Source organism: Adelges cooleyi, unplaced genomic scaffold (genome assembly GCF_023614345.1).
Source record: "Adelges cooleyi isolate 19-005CV unplaced genomic scaffold, UGA_ACOO_1.1 ACOO_flye_CR_arks_rails_tigmint_CR_PRNA_23, whole genome shotgun sequence".
NCBI classification, from domain to species: domain Eukaryota; kingdom Metazoa; phylum Arthropoda; class Insecta; order Hemiptera; family Adelgidae; genus Adelges; species Adelges cooleyi.
In genome coordinates, this window is record NW_026095893.1 from 15,258,358 (window position 1) to 15,276,034 (window position 17,677).

The 17,677-nt window shown below is 29.0% G+C and overlaps 3 protein-coding genes across 8 annotated transcripts; 2 read left to right on the forward strand and 1 right to left on the reverse strand.

Moving 5' to 3' along the window:
* Positions 1-2,565: 2,565 nt before the first annotated feature.
* On the forward strand, positions 2,566-4,148 carry LOC126835284 (vacuolar protein sorting-associated protein 28 homolog). The gene is made up of 2 exons (XM_050567770.1): positions 2,566-3,182; positions 3,774-4,148. Exons 1-2 carry the CDS (start codon positions 2,776-2,778, stop codon positions 4,012-4,014), a joined length of 648 nt encoding a protein of 215 aa, XP_050423727.1. The 5' UTR covers positions 2,566-2,775; the 3' UTR covers positions 4,015-4,148.
* Positions 4,127-10,377, reverse strand: LOC126835281 (BTB/POZ domain-containing protein 10). 2 transcript variants are annotated; one of them, XM_050567765.1, is made up of 9 exons: positions 10,178-10,377; positions 10,002-10,100; positions 9,809-9,938; positions 9,338-9,469; positions 7,911-8,141; positions 6,757-6,971; positions 5,140-5,337; positions 4,786-5,033; positions 4,127-4,525 (listed from the first exon to the last, which is right to left on the reverse strand). In XM_050567765.1, the coding sequence occupies exons 3-9, from the start codon at positions 9,925-9,927 to the stop codon at positions 4,304-4,306; spliced, it is 1,365 nt and encodes a 454-aa protein (XP_050423722.1). In that variant the 5' UTR covers positions 9,928-9,938; positions 10,002-10,100; positions 10,178-10,377; the 3' UTR covers positions 4,127-4,303. The 2 variants fall into 2 exon arrangements, with proteins under 2 accessions (XP_050423722.1, XP_050423723.1); XM_050567766.1 differs by having other exon boundaries at positions 4,128-4,525; positions 9,338-9,448; positions 10,002-10,375.
* On the forward strand, positions 10,319-17,422 carry LOC126835280 (DENN domain-containing protein 1B-like). Of its 5 annotated transcripts, none has more exons than XM_050567761.1 (14): positions 10,319-10,472; positions 10,710-10,784; positions 11,193-11,351; positions 11,497-11,634; positions 12,624-12,759; positions 12,833-12,886; positions 14,276-14,533; positions 14,594-14,695; positions 15,120-15,347; positions 15,406-15,582; positions 15,650-15,682; positions 15,916-16,148; positions 16,621-16,738; positions 16,862-17,422. In XM_050567761.1, the coding sequence occupies exons 2-14, from the start codon at positions 10,768-10,770 to the stop codon at positions 17,288-17,290; spliced, it is 2,082 nt and encodes a 693-aa protein (XP_050423718.1). In that variant the 5' UTR covers positions 10,319-10,472; positions 10,710-10,767; the 3' UTR covers positions 17,291-17,422. The 5 variants fall into 5 exon arrangements, with proteins under 5 accessions (XP_050423718.1, XP_050423721.1, XP_050423719.1 ...); XM_050567762.1 differs by lacking the exon at positions 10,319-10,472 and adding an exon at positions 10,497-10,686 and having other exon boundaries at positions 10,756-10,784; XM_050567763.1 differs by lacking the exon at positions 10,319-10,472 and adding an exon at positions 10,497-10,656 and having other exon boundaries at positions 10,756-10,784.
* Positions 17,423-17,677: the final 255 nt, after the last annotated feature.

Consider the following 17,677-nt stretch of genomic DNA (forward strand, 5'->3'; position numbering starts at 1 on the left):
CGTCTGATAACAAATATAATTTCCATGTATACAATATTATGTAGTTTATTTTGATATTTTTATCAAACTAAAATCAAGAAAATAGTGGTTACTATTTCTATTAAAATGTTTGATTACTACTGATTACTATCGTTTGTATTGTATGTGTCAACTATAAGAAATCAAGAAAATTAAAACAAATCATTTTTTTAATGCTGTCAATGGTGGTACTGTAATTTGTAAATGTATTTAACATAGACATCGGTTGGCGCCATATTCTTCGTTCTATGATATCTATGTAATTATGAATGTTTATGTTTGTTTTGAATTATTCAAACTGACAAGAGTCAAGACAACGCACGTCGTACAGTGACAGTATAAATTGATAATAGTGTTTAGCGTTTGCTGTTTATCATAAAAGTTATCACTTATCAGCAAAGTTGGTTTTGTTAATAAGTTTAATAAATTGATACTTTTCAAAAACTGTTACAACTTACAAGTCGACTAGACACATAATCCTTTTTTGTGAAGGTGCTTGCGATATAGCGGTATAAGGTTTTATTTTTTTCGTATTTATTGGCAAGGACAGGCTGGCATTTAAGGTGCCTTTAATTCTAAATTTCTTAAGGGTCCCAAAAAAAATGTTTTGTACGTTTTGTATATTTCACGAAATTTTGCGGTGGTTTTTTCTAAGAAATCCCACATACTGTGTTATATGTCCGGCCCAGGGCCGTAACGCAGCTGTGGGTCATAGCCGGGCCGATCCTGTTTATTGGTGATACCTTCCGAGGACCTATATTACAATATTTAATATTAGTGGAAACAACCTCGCATTTTTGGTTGTCTTTCCTATATTTTATCCGTTTAATACCCAAAACGGCTACCTAAGTTCGAAATCATACATAATAATTTATGAAAAATGAAAATTTTCTTATAGGATATTCTACTAAATGTCGGACCAAACGAGTATTATATCTCGATATTTAAAAAAAAGTAATTGATGATAAGTGAAAACTAGTTATTAACTACAACTTTTTTCGTTTTTTATTGTTTAAATTCACCGATTTAATCTGATACGATTTTCTTTTTAGAGTACAAAAATAATTTGACTGCTACTAAACGTTCCTAAAATCGTATGTATAAATTATATAAGGGAATTTTTATTTGGCGGGGTTTTAAATCTACAACAAATTAACCTCCAACGCTCGCATATGCGGTTTACATTGCGATTTTTGGTACTTTTTAAATACAAAAATGACAAGACAACGATATGTTTTAAGACGCGACTGATTAGAGGTTAATAGTGTATAGTAATTGTGATCTAGAAAAAATGAGGAACAGCCGACAGTGCGATAACTTGGTTGAGGTTCGGTACATTTAACTCCAAAGTCCTAACATGCACTGTAAAACCCTATCTCTATAATAGTCATGACTCTGCCGTGCCCAATGCCTTTAGATTAGTTATTATTATGCCGTCGTAGTAAGCAGTATCTGTAGTATTCATCATGTAGTGATAACTCTATGTCTATGGTGTACGGTGTTCATAGATATCATAGACCTTATACATAGATTAAATATATATGTATATATTTAATCTATTTTATAACTCTAAGATATTTGGATAAAAGGGGACAAGTCTAAATTTGTTACTTTCGAGAAAATGTAAATTGAACTTTGAAAATTGTTTTGGTCTAATTCATATTGGAACAAAACATACTTGATAGTTGATACTAACTAAAATCACAGATTATTTGAAAACAGGCTGTTGATTGTTTACTTGAGGTGTAAATAAAAAATGAGCCGATAATGACTCTACTGAAACCAGTGTGGCCATGTTAGTCGGGACATAAATATCGAACATTAATAATATGTTTAATTTTAATTTAATATGGTAAACTATTTACCATATTAAATTAAAATGTATAATTAATAATAGGTTTTTATTTAAATTTTACAGGTCGCCTATATTAAACATAGCCTTAAATACTATACAGCATGATTTTAAATTACCCTGTTTATTTACCCCATATGATTTCGTATATAAGGCTAATATTAATTACATTTTTATTTATAGGGATTTTAAAATATATTTAAATATTAATCTAACACTTCTATCCAAATCTCCATTAGTTACTCATTAATATAGTATTTAGCGTCAGATATATCTTTGTTTTGTAGGCGGTGTGCGTATCCTTTCGTACAGTGCGTAAGATAAAAAATTAATTTTAAATTAAATAATAATATTATAGTATTTTATTATTATAACATTTATGGTAAATCATGAGAAACATTTTGTTTAAGACAATTACTCAACAAATGTAAAAGCGCATACGTTTAAAAACAAGTTCCAGACGGCCACACTGATTTTAGCGGGCCAATCATAGAGCCTTATTTTCAATTCTATTGTTATTTGTTATAGGCTCGATTGTACTATCTGTTATAATCTGGGCTAAAATATTTAACTTGTTTCAAACTATATTACCAACTGTATTTAATCAATGCTTATATAAGGCCAGCAGCAGCTGTAGTCACGGCTGACGTCACTTACAAGTTACAACTAGTCACTATCATGATTCATGATAATATAACTAAGTTAGTTGGTTACCAGTTATCATGGTTGCTAGTTTTATGTATATTTATATTTTATTTATCTTTGATAGTGAGTACTGAGTAGTGACAAGTGACAACTTTAGGTAATAAATACTTATGATATAAATTCTACTTATTATAGTACTAATGGTAGTGAAAACTTAAATATTCGTGCACTTCATCGTACACTTCTGTTCGTTTATTGAAATGTTGGACTCGCAGGATGTTAATCGGCCTGAACTCCTTGAAGAGGTACGGTTATTCCGTAATGCTCGAGAACGTGAAAAATATGACAATATGGCGGATTTTTATGCATTAGTTAATACACTTCAGCATTTGGAAAAAGCTTATATTCGCGATTGTGTTACACCAAAAGAATATACAGCTGCTTGTAGTAAACTACTTGTGCAATGCAAAGCTTCATTTAAACAGATACAAGGAGATGATTTCCCAACTGTAGAATCGTTTGTAAAAAAATACAAATTGGACTGTCCGGCTGCAATAGAACGTATTAAAGAAGACCGACCAATAACCATTAAAGACGATAAAGGCAATACTAGTAAATGCATTGCTGACATTGTGTCTCTATTTATTACAATAATGGATAAACTTAGGTACACAACAATAATTTGTTTTATATTTTAATTATATAGCTAGGTAGATTAGGTATAAAATTAACCAAATAGCACACATAAGAAGATGCAATATCCCTTTCACAATTGCTTATCATGCTATTTTCATTTAACAACAATAAAAGGTTAAGGGTACGTACTCTTAAAAAAAACAGCATTTGACACCTCTCGTTATAAATTAATATGTACCATTAAAAAAGTTTGTTTACGTTATTAATTACTAATGTTAAGATAATCTTAACTTGGTCCTATATTTTAGTTTTGTCTATAATCTATCCCATTTAAAAGCGGTATTGCGCTGAAACCAAAACGCATTACTCTCTTATGCGCCTTAAGAGTGACACGTTTTGGTTTTAGCTCAATACAACTCTTATATGTGATAGAGTATTAACAGTTATTGTGATTCATTATCTATCTAAAGTCAAATATTTTTATCGGACTGTGTCTTTGACTTTTTTCCTGGTGAACTGATAAGTTTTTAATGTTTGATTACAAATCTATCAAATCTATGATTGATTACATAGATCAAGTAACCTATGTAAGAAACAATTTTTTATGTATTATATTTTTTAGGTTAGACATTAAAGCAATGGATGAACTCCAACCAGATCTTCGGGACTTGATGGATACAATGAATCGATTGAGTATGTTGCCAGCAGATTTTGAAGGAAAACAAAAGGTTTCTGATTGGCTTAGTTCATTATCGTCCATGAATGCATCAGATGAATTGAATGAAACTCAAGTGAGGCAGTTGATTTTTGATCTGGAATCGTCTTATAATGCATTTAATAAACTACTCCATCAGTCAACTTAGTTGTGAATTCAAACATCAAAATTCTCAAAAATAGTTGAAAAATATGTGAAAGAATAACGCAATTTTTTTTTAATCAATAATTGATATAATTTTATAAGAATACAAATCCATACAATAAATTGATTATAAATGTTTGTTTATAGATATTAATTAAATTATAGTAGAATAGACCTTTATGAGTAATAGTAGTAACATTATGCTTATAATAGAAAAAAACTTAGAAATAACGCTAAAAACAGTCAGTTATAATAAAAGAATATTACTTTTATTGGCTTAATATGCCTGAAAATTACTGATCGTTGAAATGGGACTCTTCATTTTGTTCAGCTTCTGAAGCTGTGGGAGGCGGAGGTGACTCAACATTTCCATCATCATAATCAAAAATGTCATTAACCACTCTATTTTCAGGATCTACAGCTACAGCACCCAAAGGATTACCTCTAGCGTCTAATTCCAAAACTGGGTCTGCTGTTGCTTCTGCTAGATTGGTTACTGATTTTGATTTTAAACACTGAAACAAAGTTATTTTTGTAAACCAATGTAACTATAGTCGGCGACACGAAAACTGGCCCGTGACCGACGCAACTCTAGCGGCAGTTTCCCGTCAGTGGTTATCATAATAGCGGAAATAAATGGGTGGCGAGCGGGAAACTGTTCAGTTTAAGAACCCATGCATCACAGGCGGGATGTGGTGCAGGGGTGGCAGCACTCACGGGTCAGTTTTCGTGTCGCCGACTATAGTATAATAACAATAGAAATATCACCACTCACTTGGAAATCGACATGGCGACTTTTAGCTTCTTCTTTTTCCCATGACATATGTATAAATGGTCGTTGAACATAATTGTATATAACATCAGCTCGTCCTCCAGCTCTTTTTTTAATTTTTTCTTTATAAGTTGGATATCCTTCAATTCCTAAACGAATTTTTTTAAGTCCGCGTTCTTTCATTACTTGTTTAGCAACATCTCGATTTTCTATATATTTAAAGAACCTATATAATGCTGTACTGTTGACAGCTTAAAAAAAATTAATCGTTCATTTATTTTATACATTATATATATATATATATATATATATATATATATGGTTAAAGTAGAGAAGTTTATACATAGAATTGTTTACTTTGAGAATATTCTTCACCCATTTGTGGTGGGTATTCTTCATCCCAGTCCACAGAATCATCATCTAATAAGACAACAATGTGACATTCTCGATCACCTCTTTGAGCCGAATTCACCATTAGCGGTAGTATTAATTCCTCTAAAAATACTTCAAATTGACAACGTGCTCCTTCATTTGATAGCTCATGTAATAATCCTCCTAAAAAAAATTTGTCATTAAATTTCTAATTATTTTTTCTAGAACTTTTCCCCTTAAATTATAAACAATAAAAACAGCTTTGTATTTAGTATTGAGGGATATTTCAGTATAAATCCCTCTGCCACAATGAAAAATAATTACCTTTAATTTTGTTTATAATATAAATATATACATGTTTTAAGTTATGTAACCACTCAACAGAGCTCGGATGGTATAGATTTTGCAATTTTTGAGGGTTATTACAGCTGGCTGCTGCTATATACATTTATATTAGGGTGGTCTTTAAAAAGTCAAATTTCAGATAAGATCAAAAAAACTTTTTTTTTTAATAATTAGTTTTAACCTGTGCCACCCCATAAGGATTGAAGTTTAAATGGGAATGGTCGTTTTTTCCGGTAACATTTTATTTAATTTACCTGGGAGATGTCGCTTGAACCAGAAACCTAATATTTGAGATCAGTGTATCATAATTTTTAGTAACATAGTACAAAAATGAATAGACTCAGTTGGGTCAATAACACGATGTTCAGAATAAAGTTAACAGTGATGTAATAAGTTTAAATCACAATCCTAAATTTTTTGACAGTGCTGTTATCACCACATAACTTTATCTGCCATCCCTACCATATTCTCTTGGCATTACCCAGTGATTGGGCTGTTCTCTAAAATGTTTAAGTCAAAATTAAATCCTTTAATATAAAAAATAAAAACAACCCCATCTCTTTATGTTCTCTCTTGTATGAACATTAGCTAAAAAAGTATTAAAACGCGCCTATTTTTGGTTAAATTTTCATTTTCTGGTAGCAATTTCGATAGTTAGGAACTTTTGGGTATGATTTACGTGTTCGGCTGACACCAAGCTACAAAACCATCAAAACTTCAGCTCAAACTAACAAGTAGGAAAATAGTTGAGCGTTGATTTGTGCACAAGTGTCGAAATTCTATATTAAACCCCATTTAAACTTCAACCCTTGTGAGACACTGGTAAAAATTAATATTTATCAATTTTTTTTTGATCTTATTTTTATTGCATTAAAATCTTTTTAAGGGGCGTTGAGGTTAAAATTTGACCTTTTAAAGACAACCCTATTATACATACATATTAAAGTGACCAAAACAATTTTTATTAATTTTTTATGTTCTTCTCTTGACATTATGTTCCTTGGGGTGAAAAAGAATTTCCCTATTTTTCCACATTTTCAAAATAATTTTTTGGCTGCAAACAGCAGTTTACCAAAAAACAAATGTTGTTTCTTATTTTAATTTTTTTAACGTATAAATATAAATTTTAAATAAAACTCATACTGTCGTTAACAAAGATTTCCAATAATATAAGCCCAAAGTGACCCCAAGTGTTTATAATTTGTATACGATAAATTAAAAATGCCTACTCACGTTCAAGTAATAAAAGTCACTCACTTAAATTTTGGCATTTTACAGTTTTGGCATCAAACGGTACTAATAAGTAGTCACAAGCTTCACGAAGCTCTTGTACTGATATAGAAGATGGACAACGCATAACATTGCCTTTATAATATTCTAAAATGCATCTAAAAACGTTTGCTGAGACACCTTCTGCTACTACATATTCTCCTCGTTCATTTTTGTTTGTATACTCGTTAGAACTAAACATTCTATAACATAAAAATAAAGATAAATATTATGATAAATTCTCTATCAAAGTTTGAATAAAGGAAATGAGAAGAGGGATAAATTTTTGCACAAGGCAAAAGAAAAGTGGAATAATGGGTTTGGTGAAAAAGATGTACATTCTGTGGAAGTATTATTATACCAAATAGCTTATTCTTCTTTTAGCAATGGATGAAAAAAAAAGAAAAAACAGGATGATGCATCTGGATTTCTATTGTTTGTGGACAATGTAATTTAAATGGATGAAGATTGCAAAAATGAGTTCAGAGTTAATTTTTAATGGTAAGAACATGAGAAAAAAACCCAGGAATTATTTTAATAATTTCTAAAAATAATTTTTTTTTAAATCTTTTAAATGTGTACTCTAAATAAGCTGCATTAAAAATTGCAGGTTATGTGAAACAGTAAAATACTATTATACGACAAATAGGTAACAATTTATTTGATACAGAAATAGAAATGTATTTAAAATCAAAAACTTTTGCACTAAATAAAATTGTATTTCAGATAATTTATTATTTAAAAATGATTAGTGTTAAATTAATAAAAATAATTATAAAATTGTATAAAAATAATTATTTTCAAATAAAAAATGTACAGGTTGGCTTGAGAATAAGTAGGTTTAAAACAAAAAAACAGAATTCACAGTAATGTTTTGTTGAGTTAAAAAATCATTTACTTTTAGAACTGAATACTAAATATAAAAAGGAAGTAAGAAACCTGTAATGTTTAAAAAGAAATGGAAAATAAAGTAAAGAATTTAAATTATTTGGGATTGAGTTAGGTAAATTGAATATGGGAAGAAAAGTGGGGACAGAGAATTTGGCATGCTGACCAAGTTTGTACGGAATAATGAACGAAAGAATGAAAATATGTGTGTTCAACATTTAAATAACCACTTAAGTCAAATTATTTTAAATTACCTTCCAAGCATAGTGTTTGAATGTGCAATAAATATAGAAGGGTCCACAATAAACCTTGTATTATCAACTATTAATGTTACTCTCTCTTCTTTATTAGGAATATTTCTAGAGTTAGCTATAAGTCCTGATCCAGAAGCACTTTGAATACTACTAGAACCTGAAGAAGTCGAGTTTTGATTCATCAGACTTTTCATTGAATTCATTGAGCAAGAAAATCTTGTCATAGCTTTTCTATAATAAAATACAGTAAAATAATACATTTATATCTAATATTATAATTTATAAACTAAAATTAAAAATTATATCTCAATAAAAATATTGAAAATACAAATTAAAACACTTTAATTCAAAACATGTTAAGAAAATGTCTTATTCTCAATCTTTTAATATTATATATTGTATACATTATGCATATTAAACCAAGGCATAAATGTGCTTTACCAAACATCCTTATTTTGCCCTTTATTTTACCATCTTATAGTGTTTCATTTGCTAAATACAAGTCATAAGTCAGAAATTTGCAGACTCCTCTAGTGCAAATGTTGTAGTTACTTAGGTTTGAGAATTATTGTTGCTTGAGGCGCTACGGCTAGCCACTCTCAATGCTGCGCTGTGGCACCGTACAGTTTTAATAGCAGTTTATTTCAAATTTATTAATTAACTACCAGGGTTGTTCGGAAGGCTAAGTTTGGTCTTGTTAGGTCGCTGACTGCTTCCAGAGCCGCATCAAGTTAGCTTTTTTTATTCTCATAAGATGAGCTATATTTTCCTCTGGGGGTTTGGGGGCCGTGAGTACTTTTCCTTACAAGATAGCCATTAAGGGTCAAGTGGGCTCCCGGACCCAGTTGGTGTAGGGAGTTGCTATGTATGTAATGAGTTATATAATTGAAGCATTTTTTGGCTACAACTGAGTTAGTATATTATGATCATGGTAATTTATTGTTAACAAATTTGGAACCAACTTAACCTAACCTAATCTAACCAGCTGCCTGGTGCCGTGGCCGCCACAACTATCGCACACCACATACTGTTATACACGCGGAAAATTTTAAATTTAAGTATCTATAACCGTTGAACTAGAGTATTCCGCAGATTCGTAATCAGTGTTAAAAAACACTACAGGATGACAAAAAAAATCACTAAAAAAGGGTGTAGGGTAAAGTGCATTTGTTCCTAAACCAATTCTAAAAGATAATTTGAAATTGACATATCAGTAAACTTTTAAAATTAGATATTTATAAATGTTTGTTGAATAACTAATGTGTAATATTTTATAACTAGACAGTTTTAATATATCACATGAATGATTTTCAGATATATCCGCGTCAATGGTTGTTAACAACCATTGAGGCGGATATATCCGAAAATCATTCATGTAATATTTCAATCTGCGAAAGTTTCAACACATTCTTAGTTTTAATATATACCTGTTTCTCCCTGAAGTTGAATGTTGCTTTGTGATAGGAGTTAAGGGTAGCTGACTACCAATAGAATGGCGCTGCACTAAACAGGACTTAGGTTTTAGAGAACTTCCATAACTAAAACACAATCCAGGAGTACTATGAAATCGAAAATTATTCAAAAGTTCTTTATTTTATTAGTTATATTTATGAACCAGTTTCACAACACATATATTATGCAAAATATCGTTGAAAATCGGTTTAAGGAATAGTAAAACTGTGTTCTAGTGTTCACAAGAGTTAAAAGACAATCAACATTTTAAATGCATTAAGTATGACTGCAATTATTTGATATTGTTACCTCTAAACGATAAGACAATACAAAAATTATCAAGGATGTTGAAAATATATTATATCTACCTACTGTAGTTTTTAACTTATTAAAAATATCTGCAGACCTAGTACACATTCTTCTTAATTTAATTATGTATTAGTTACCTCAGTCTTGTCTTAAACACTCGACGTCTATGATCATCTGTATCGTGGTAGTCCTCGGTGTCACTGCTTGAGTCGCGATCGTAATTATGATTATTACGGCCGTCTTTAGATAAGGACATTTCCTAAACCACTATTTACAATTTATACTATAGTACCGAATCAATAATATGTTATATAATTATATACCACTTACATTGTTTTACCCATGAATAAAGCTCAATAAGTTGATTTTGTTCGTCTTCTTTGTTTACAGTTGCAAAACAATTATGACACAAAACAAGGCAATGCAATTCTGATTCGGAATTTTGTTAACACGTTGTTTTAACGGGAAATTATCGTTATTTTATAGATATGAAATATGCTACGTACCGACGTTGAAATGTTGAACTCCTAAATTAATTCTGATTTGAAGTTTGATGTCGCCACTCGCCAACTGATTAATCAGAAATTATTGGACTATTAATAGCCAACAATGTTATTCTTTATTTCTAATTTGATATGATATTGGATGAATTTGTTATCCCATAAAGATGAAATTGAAAAATCAACAATATGTTATATGTATGATGTATCACGTATGGCATTAGTGGGAGAATACGAATTTTGATAATAATTTGTGGCGGGGAGTAAAATCATCAAGATAGGCGTGTTATCTATGACTATGGTAACTTTCCACCTTATTTATTCTATAATGTTAACTCTAAATTATCTTTTTATTAAACTTTCATTAGAAAAAAAATGATACCTAACAGTCAAAGACTACACATAATTAAAATTCGAACGAAAAAAAATGTGGATCTATAATAGAATTTGTATAATTATTACGATGATACTTTTGATTAATTGAGGTTCTAATATTTTCATCCTTATGACTAATTGTATGTATTGTGTAATTTTCTAGTTAACGAATTGATTGGTAAACATATTTATGTTTCATGAATCCTTAGAGGTTTGATGGAATGGGGTCACGGATAAGGTGAGCAATAAAATTTATTCAAACTTTAAAATGTACTCGACTTTATTGCTCTAATTTTCAATATACAAGGTAATTTTGTATTACCTATGCCTCTGGATTTTATGTCTAATTTTTAATTAACAAATTTAATTCAAAAATTAAAATTAATTAGTACACGTATTAAATTAGTTAAAAGTAATTGTTTTTTATAATAGATATTATAGCTTTTGGATAGTAGAACTTAAAGTACATTTGTTCATGTATAATAACTGTAGGGTATAGAATTATGATAAAGGTTATCTTGGAAATTGGTTATTTGTAAAGAAGATTAGTACAATAACATGCTCAAAAAACTTTAATAAATAATATATAATAATTATATGTTATGGAATAATTTGTTTATATTATTATGTGTACATATTTTTTTAGGAATGATGTGGCACATTTATTCGAATGTTTTTGTGAAGTGGTAGAGCCAAGCAATGAAATTAAGGAACCATGGATTTTACAAAAATTTCCTGAACACTATAAACATGAAGATATACTAACTACCGTACCAAAGTTTGCATATCCTTGTGAATTTGATAGGCAAGTATATGTGCTTATTTATTTTTATGTATTTGTTAAACTTTAAATAATATAAATTTACTTGGAACTAATAATTAAAATATGATGTTCAATTTTAGAGAAATATGTTCTGTTATCATCACAAGTATTTTATATTTTATTTTAGAAGTGTCGTCCAGCATTTCTCGTTTGTTTTGACCAGCATTGAATCAAAATGGACTTTTGGTTTTTGTAGACATGATCCTAAATCTGAAACAGCATTAGTTGTGCTCAGTTATCTCCCTTGGCATGAATCATTTTATAAGTAAATCTATTTATATTATATACATATATATTTATATATACATATTAGGATAGTTCTTATTCCACATTTAAAAATTTTTTTTACCTGAGACCACTCCCTTAATTTCATTATTATTTTTAATAATTGGTAACTTAAATAAAATTTTGTATGATTTATTAGGAATTAAATAAAATTAATGAACAATATTTTGCCGATATCATGATTTAAACATATAAAAATAATATATAATAAATCACAAAACTATAAATAATCTACACTATTTACATATTTTGCGGTTACTCTCACTTGAGCAGATTCATTAGTCTGCCAACGTTTCAGAAAAATTGCACGTTCAATCGTCAGGGCTGTGGTTCGATGTTGCTCTTATCGTGTTTGCAAGCCCTGGGATTTCAATGTAATTTTTTGCTTTCTATAGTCATTTAAGTAAAAAATCAAGACAAATATCAAGTCTTAACAATAAGTTATTTGATTCCTGTTAAGTACTTTGAGCTATTTATAAATTATTGGTTAGAATTACCCAATTTTTAATTCAAATTATAACAGTAGGATTCTAAGGTCTGCCGTTAGTACTGAAGATGACAACATTGTTGCTGAAATATGTACCTATATGCAGAGAGTTTACTATTTTTATGCTTAAGGGTTTGAAATATTAATTTATTTATTATATATAACCATAAGTTGCTAAGTTTTTTCTAGAATAGGATTTTTAATATATTTATTACTTTTACACTTCATTATTTTATTTTTAAATCGTGATATCCTTCAAATTTTTAATTTAAATCTATATTTTTATTATAAATCTTTATATTATTTTCTAGGCTGAAATTCAGTTAAATTTGGAATACTTAGGTTTTTATAAATAATTAAGAAATTAAGAGGATTTTGGGTAGAAAAAAATAAAAAAAGTCAAAATAAGGACAATCTAGATATATAAAAATTGTTTAAACAAAATATTTTTAAGTATATTATACTATAAAATATTATTTCAGGTTTTTAAATTGTATTTCAAGTCTTACTAACAGCTCTAAGTCCAAAGATCTTTGGCCTTTTTTAGAACATGTGTATAATAGCAAACTACCAATCAAAGGATGTGATTTAAGAGTTACCAATGAGAAAGGAGAGGAGGTAAATTTACAAAATGCTTAATATTGGTTATATTTTAATTTATATATGTTTAATTTTAAATTTTGTGGTCCAGTTATTTATTTGTCAGTCGCCAATTCAGTTCCAGTTACCTAGCATTCCCGAAAATGTGAGTACTTAAAGTATAATGGCTAACATGTGTGGCGTATTCATATATAGAGTCTTACTTGTTACGTGTTACTTAATAGTATATTAGATTTAATTCTGGCAACTCTGTGAAACAGACATTTAACCCCTTCAAATCAGATTGGGTGTATAGAAATTTTACTGTAGGTCGGTTTTCTTCTTCTTTGGGATGGTTTTAGGCTCTATTATACAATACCTATGTAAGTTTAAAAAATTGATATGGATACACAAGTAAATTAAACGAAATGTTAATACACAGGTTCACAGATATTTGTGTGTTTCATTTCTTACACATTCTTGAAGGGGAATCAGTATTGATTATTCCTGTGTCCCGCTTACGCGCTACAGGAATTTATTCTTACTTTTTGTCCATTGTACCAATCTATCTCCAATAGTGGTAAGGAAACTGAAAATAGATTTGAGTTTGTGTTAAAGTTTACTTGAGAACAATCATATGACTTTTTTCCAAATTTAAAAGTTAACGCTTTTCAAAATTGATTTTTAAAGTTCAAAAGTTTGAAAGTTAAGTATTTAAATTATACTTAATAACTTTGTTTTTGTATGCTTACAAAGCATATTATTATCTGATGTTAATATAGTTGTTTATTGATCTTGTGATTTGTCCTAAGCTGATATTATAAGTTTATATGTTTTAGTTTTTCACTATAAGAATCAAACACCATACATTATTCTATTAAAGCATCAAAATGATTGTTTTTATCTCTTAATTATCAGACAAATGTAATACACAATAGATAGGTACATATAGTACCTATCTATTGTGTATTACATTTTTTTTTTTTGTGATTCTATTAGTTATTAGAAAAGGTTATGTTCGAATACGAAGAACTTATACTGGTTTTATATTGCATTATTTATGATAACCAATGACATCATTTTAGCAAGAACAGCATTGTAAGGTGACATTATTTTCAGTTGATAGAAAAAGATGGATTTAATCAAACAAAGGTCATATTGATTCAGAGCAACAAAAAATTATGTATCTATGTAATATGTATAGATGAATACAAACTGAGAAAACAAATATTGAAATAATATACTGGTAGTACTGCTAGTGTTTCCTTAGATATAACATGCCATTTTTAAACAAAGCTAGATATCATAAATTGAACATACACACTATTCAATATACACAATATACACATTATTAAACATTACTGAATTTTAATAGTTTATAATTATATTTACAATCAGTACTAAATATGATGTCTATTTTTACTAAGATAGTCCTATGAGAATTAAAATTGTTTAAATTGTAGGATTTGATTAGTTGAGTAGTTGGTTGCTAAATTGATATCTAAATTCAATTAGTAAATCAGATGTTTGTAAAATTATTTAAATTTTGTTTCAGAGAAATTTAACAGAATATTACAATGCAGTTGATAGTGAAAATATGATCAAAATTTTTGCATCAATGTTATTTGAACGACGTATTATTTTTACTTCTAAAAAACTTTATAGATTGAGTGCCTGTGTCCAATCAGCAAATGCAATTCTTTATCCAATGATTTGGCAACATATATTCATCCCAGTCTTGCCTCATTCTCTTATTGATTATTTACTAGCACCGATGCCCTATTTAATTGGTTTGCCACATTCTTTATTACAAGTAAGGAAACACTAAAATATTTGAGCTGTACTTACTTCGTTAATTTGATTCATTTTTCAGAATTTTAGGCATAATGATTTAGGTGATGTCATTATTTTAGATGCGGATACTAATACTATTCTAACACCTTTTGATGATATAGATCAACTTCCTACAGACGTGGTATATTATTCAAATAATTTTTTTAAATTGTTATCAGTATTATTCCAATTATACAAAATAATATTTAAATTTCAGAACTTTTATATTGCCGCTACGCACGAAAAACAGCATGAAAAATGTTATTAAAAAAGCAACGAAAAACAAAACTTTATCATTGATTAATAAAGGCATGAAGTGTTGTTTTTTGTTGACAATTAGAAATGTGCTGTTTTTCGTATGGAGGGTAATATAGTAAGTTACAAGTAATGATTTATTTAAGTTTAATATAAATTATATAATTGGTCAAATTTAATAAGAAAAATTGTATAAAATTATTGTATTTTGGTTTTTTTTGCAAAATAATGTTGTGGAGTTACAACAGATTCTTTACTTAAACAAATGATTATATTTTTAAAGTCGTTAACTTCCCTTTAATTGTCTGAAGGTGTCAAATTTGAAGCGTCAATTGCGTAATAGGGGTACACTTTTAGGAGATGGTGTATCAAGGTCATTTCTTCGTGCATTAGTTCATTTAATTGGAGGTTATAGGGATGCGTTGAAGTTTCATCAAGGGGAACGTATAACATTTAATAAGGAAGCATTTATAGAATCTAGATCCACAAACATGCAACCATTTTTGAAAAAAATGTTAGAATTACAAATTTTTCAGCAGGTTTGTTTAGATAACTACTATAATTTTTTTTAAATTTATTATTTATTTATTGCTATAGTTTATAGAAGAACGTCTAGAAATGTTAAACGCTGGATTGGGTTTTTCTGATGAGTTTGAAATGGAGGTGTGCAACTATCATGAAAAGTCTAGTAATAAATTAAAACAGCAGTACAAAGAATGGACGTATACAGTAAAACGAGAAGGATCTGCTTTTTTTAAATCTGTTAAAAATGTTGTAAGTTACAAAAAAAACTTTTACAAAAATATGGTGTGTCTATGGTAAATTATAAAATAATTTATAGGCTAATCCTGCTATGAGAAATGCTGTTAAAACGGTTAGTATAATTACTGAAGTCATGTTCAATAAAGTGGCTGACTGGACAGATTCTAGCCTAGCTGGCCAATTCAAAGACTGCCCATGAAAAAAAAAACTGCTGTATTATTTTTTATACTCTGGAAGCCGCCTAGTGGGCATTTGCTCTTACGACAGTCCGCCCCTGTTTTAACATATACCTATGAAATAATAATATCATAAAATGGTAAATATTTGTCTTATAATTGAATTTAGGTGAAAGAACGTGGAAGAGATGTTAGGTTAGCCTATAAAGGATTTCGATTGAAACTCAATGTTCAAAATAAAAATCCTCGAACTAAAATTAACACACAACCAAATTCTGCACCTAGTTCTCCGTCAGCTCAAAGAAGATCAACACGGCCTCACACAACCGCTTTTTCAACACCTTCCACTAGCTATCATAAAGAAATACCAAATGGTGTTCAGCGATTAAACTCTGCTCAAAAGTAATTATAATTTCTGTTTATTTTTGGTTTTTCTAATAACAAGAAGATTGGGCTAATTTGCTTTTATCCGGGTACAGGTTTTTTGTAAGAGAGTAAACTACAGACAAAAACCCTGTTCCGGGTAAGTTTAGCAGTATATTAGAATTGAAGGGATGTTTTCTTTACAATTATTAAATTACGAGTTGTAACACAAATATTATGTGGCTAGGTCAAATTTCATAAGCAAATTCACCATATAGTTATACTCACCATCTGATTTTTAAAATACATCATACTATGGTAACAAAATAATAACTTAGTTAAGAATTGTGAATTATATGAACTGTTCTCATAGTCTAACTTAAAGTTAATTTAAACAAACAGATAAGATTTTTCAAATGAGCTAACCAATAAACCACTAACTTCTATGGGGACATATAAATGGTAAAAAATGATTGACCAGTAATAATTTTTAAGCTTATCATTATTTTAGCGTGTTGTCAGAAGTACCAGGATCTCCGCCACTTCAACTGAACATGGATTTAATGGTAGATTTAGAAGATGTAATATTTAGGAAATTTCCAAAAAATAACACACCTAGTTCACTATCAGTAAGTGTAAACCTCGATTTTATAATACAAAACACTTAAAATCTGTTTTTATTACTTACAACTTTTTTTTAATTGAGTAGTTATAAATACAAAAAAAAATGTTATGTATGTTTTGTCTAATAGAATTTTGATGGAGTTAGTAGTGCAAGCGATAATATAAATGGAATAGGCAATGAAGATGTATTCAATACATCTTTTGGATCAGCACCTACTGTCTGTCCAATGGAAACAAAAGACTTGATACGATTAGACTCAAATTCCAGTACTAGTATAGACGATTTTGATCCATTAAAAAATCCAGCTGATAATTATGGTCTGGTACCCGGTGTAGGGCTCACCAATCCATTATATCAGTATTTTGTACCATTGAGTAAAGGTCAAAAAGAATCTCAAAATACTAATGATTTACTTAGTGAGTATGGTTTAAATTTTGATTCTTTGAGTTTATCTGGCCAACCAGGTGTCTCTACTATGATGGAAAGTCGATCTTCAGTTCCACCCTTACCACCAAAACCAGCTAATTTTAAATCAAATTGGACCAAATTTGAATAATTATCTTTAAAGAGTATTTAATTTACGATAAATATTCTACATAAAAACTACAGTATTTTTGTATGCCCCATAAATCATTATACTATAGTTAATTGAATTTTCTAGCTATAAAACATGTTATAATTGTTTTTATGTTTGTCTATCATTGTTAAATAATACCTAACTATCACTATCAAATAGACAGTTATTACGAGTTATTAAAATTTTTTACCTTTTATGCTGATTTATTTAACCACGAATAACAAAATGTATACACATGTATGTTGTAAACAGCAATTATTAAAACATTTCTATTAAAAAGTGTATGAGCACACAGATTTCTTATCCTCAAGATTAAAAAGTAAAAAACATTTTTTTAACTACATAAAATTGTTGAACCCAGTTATT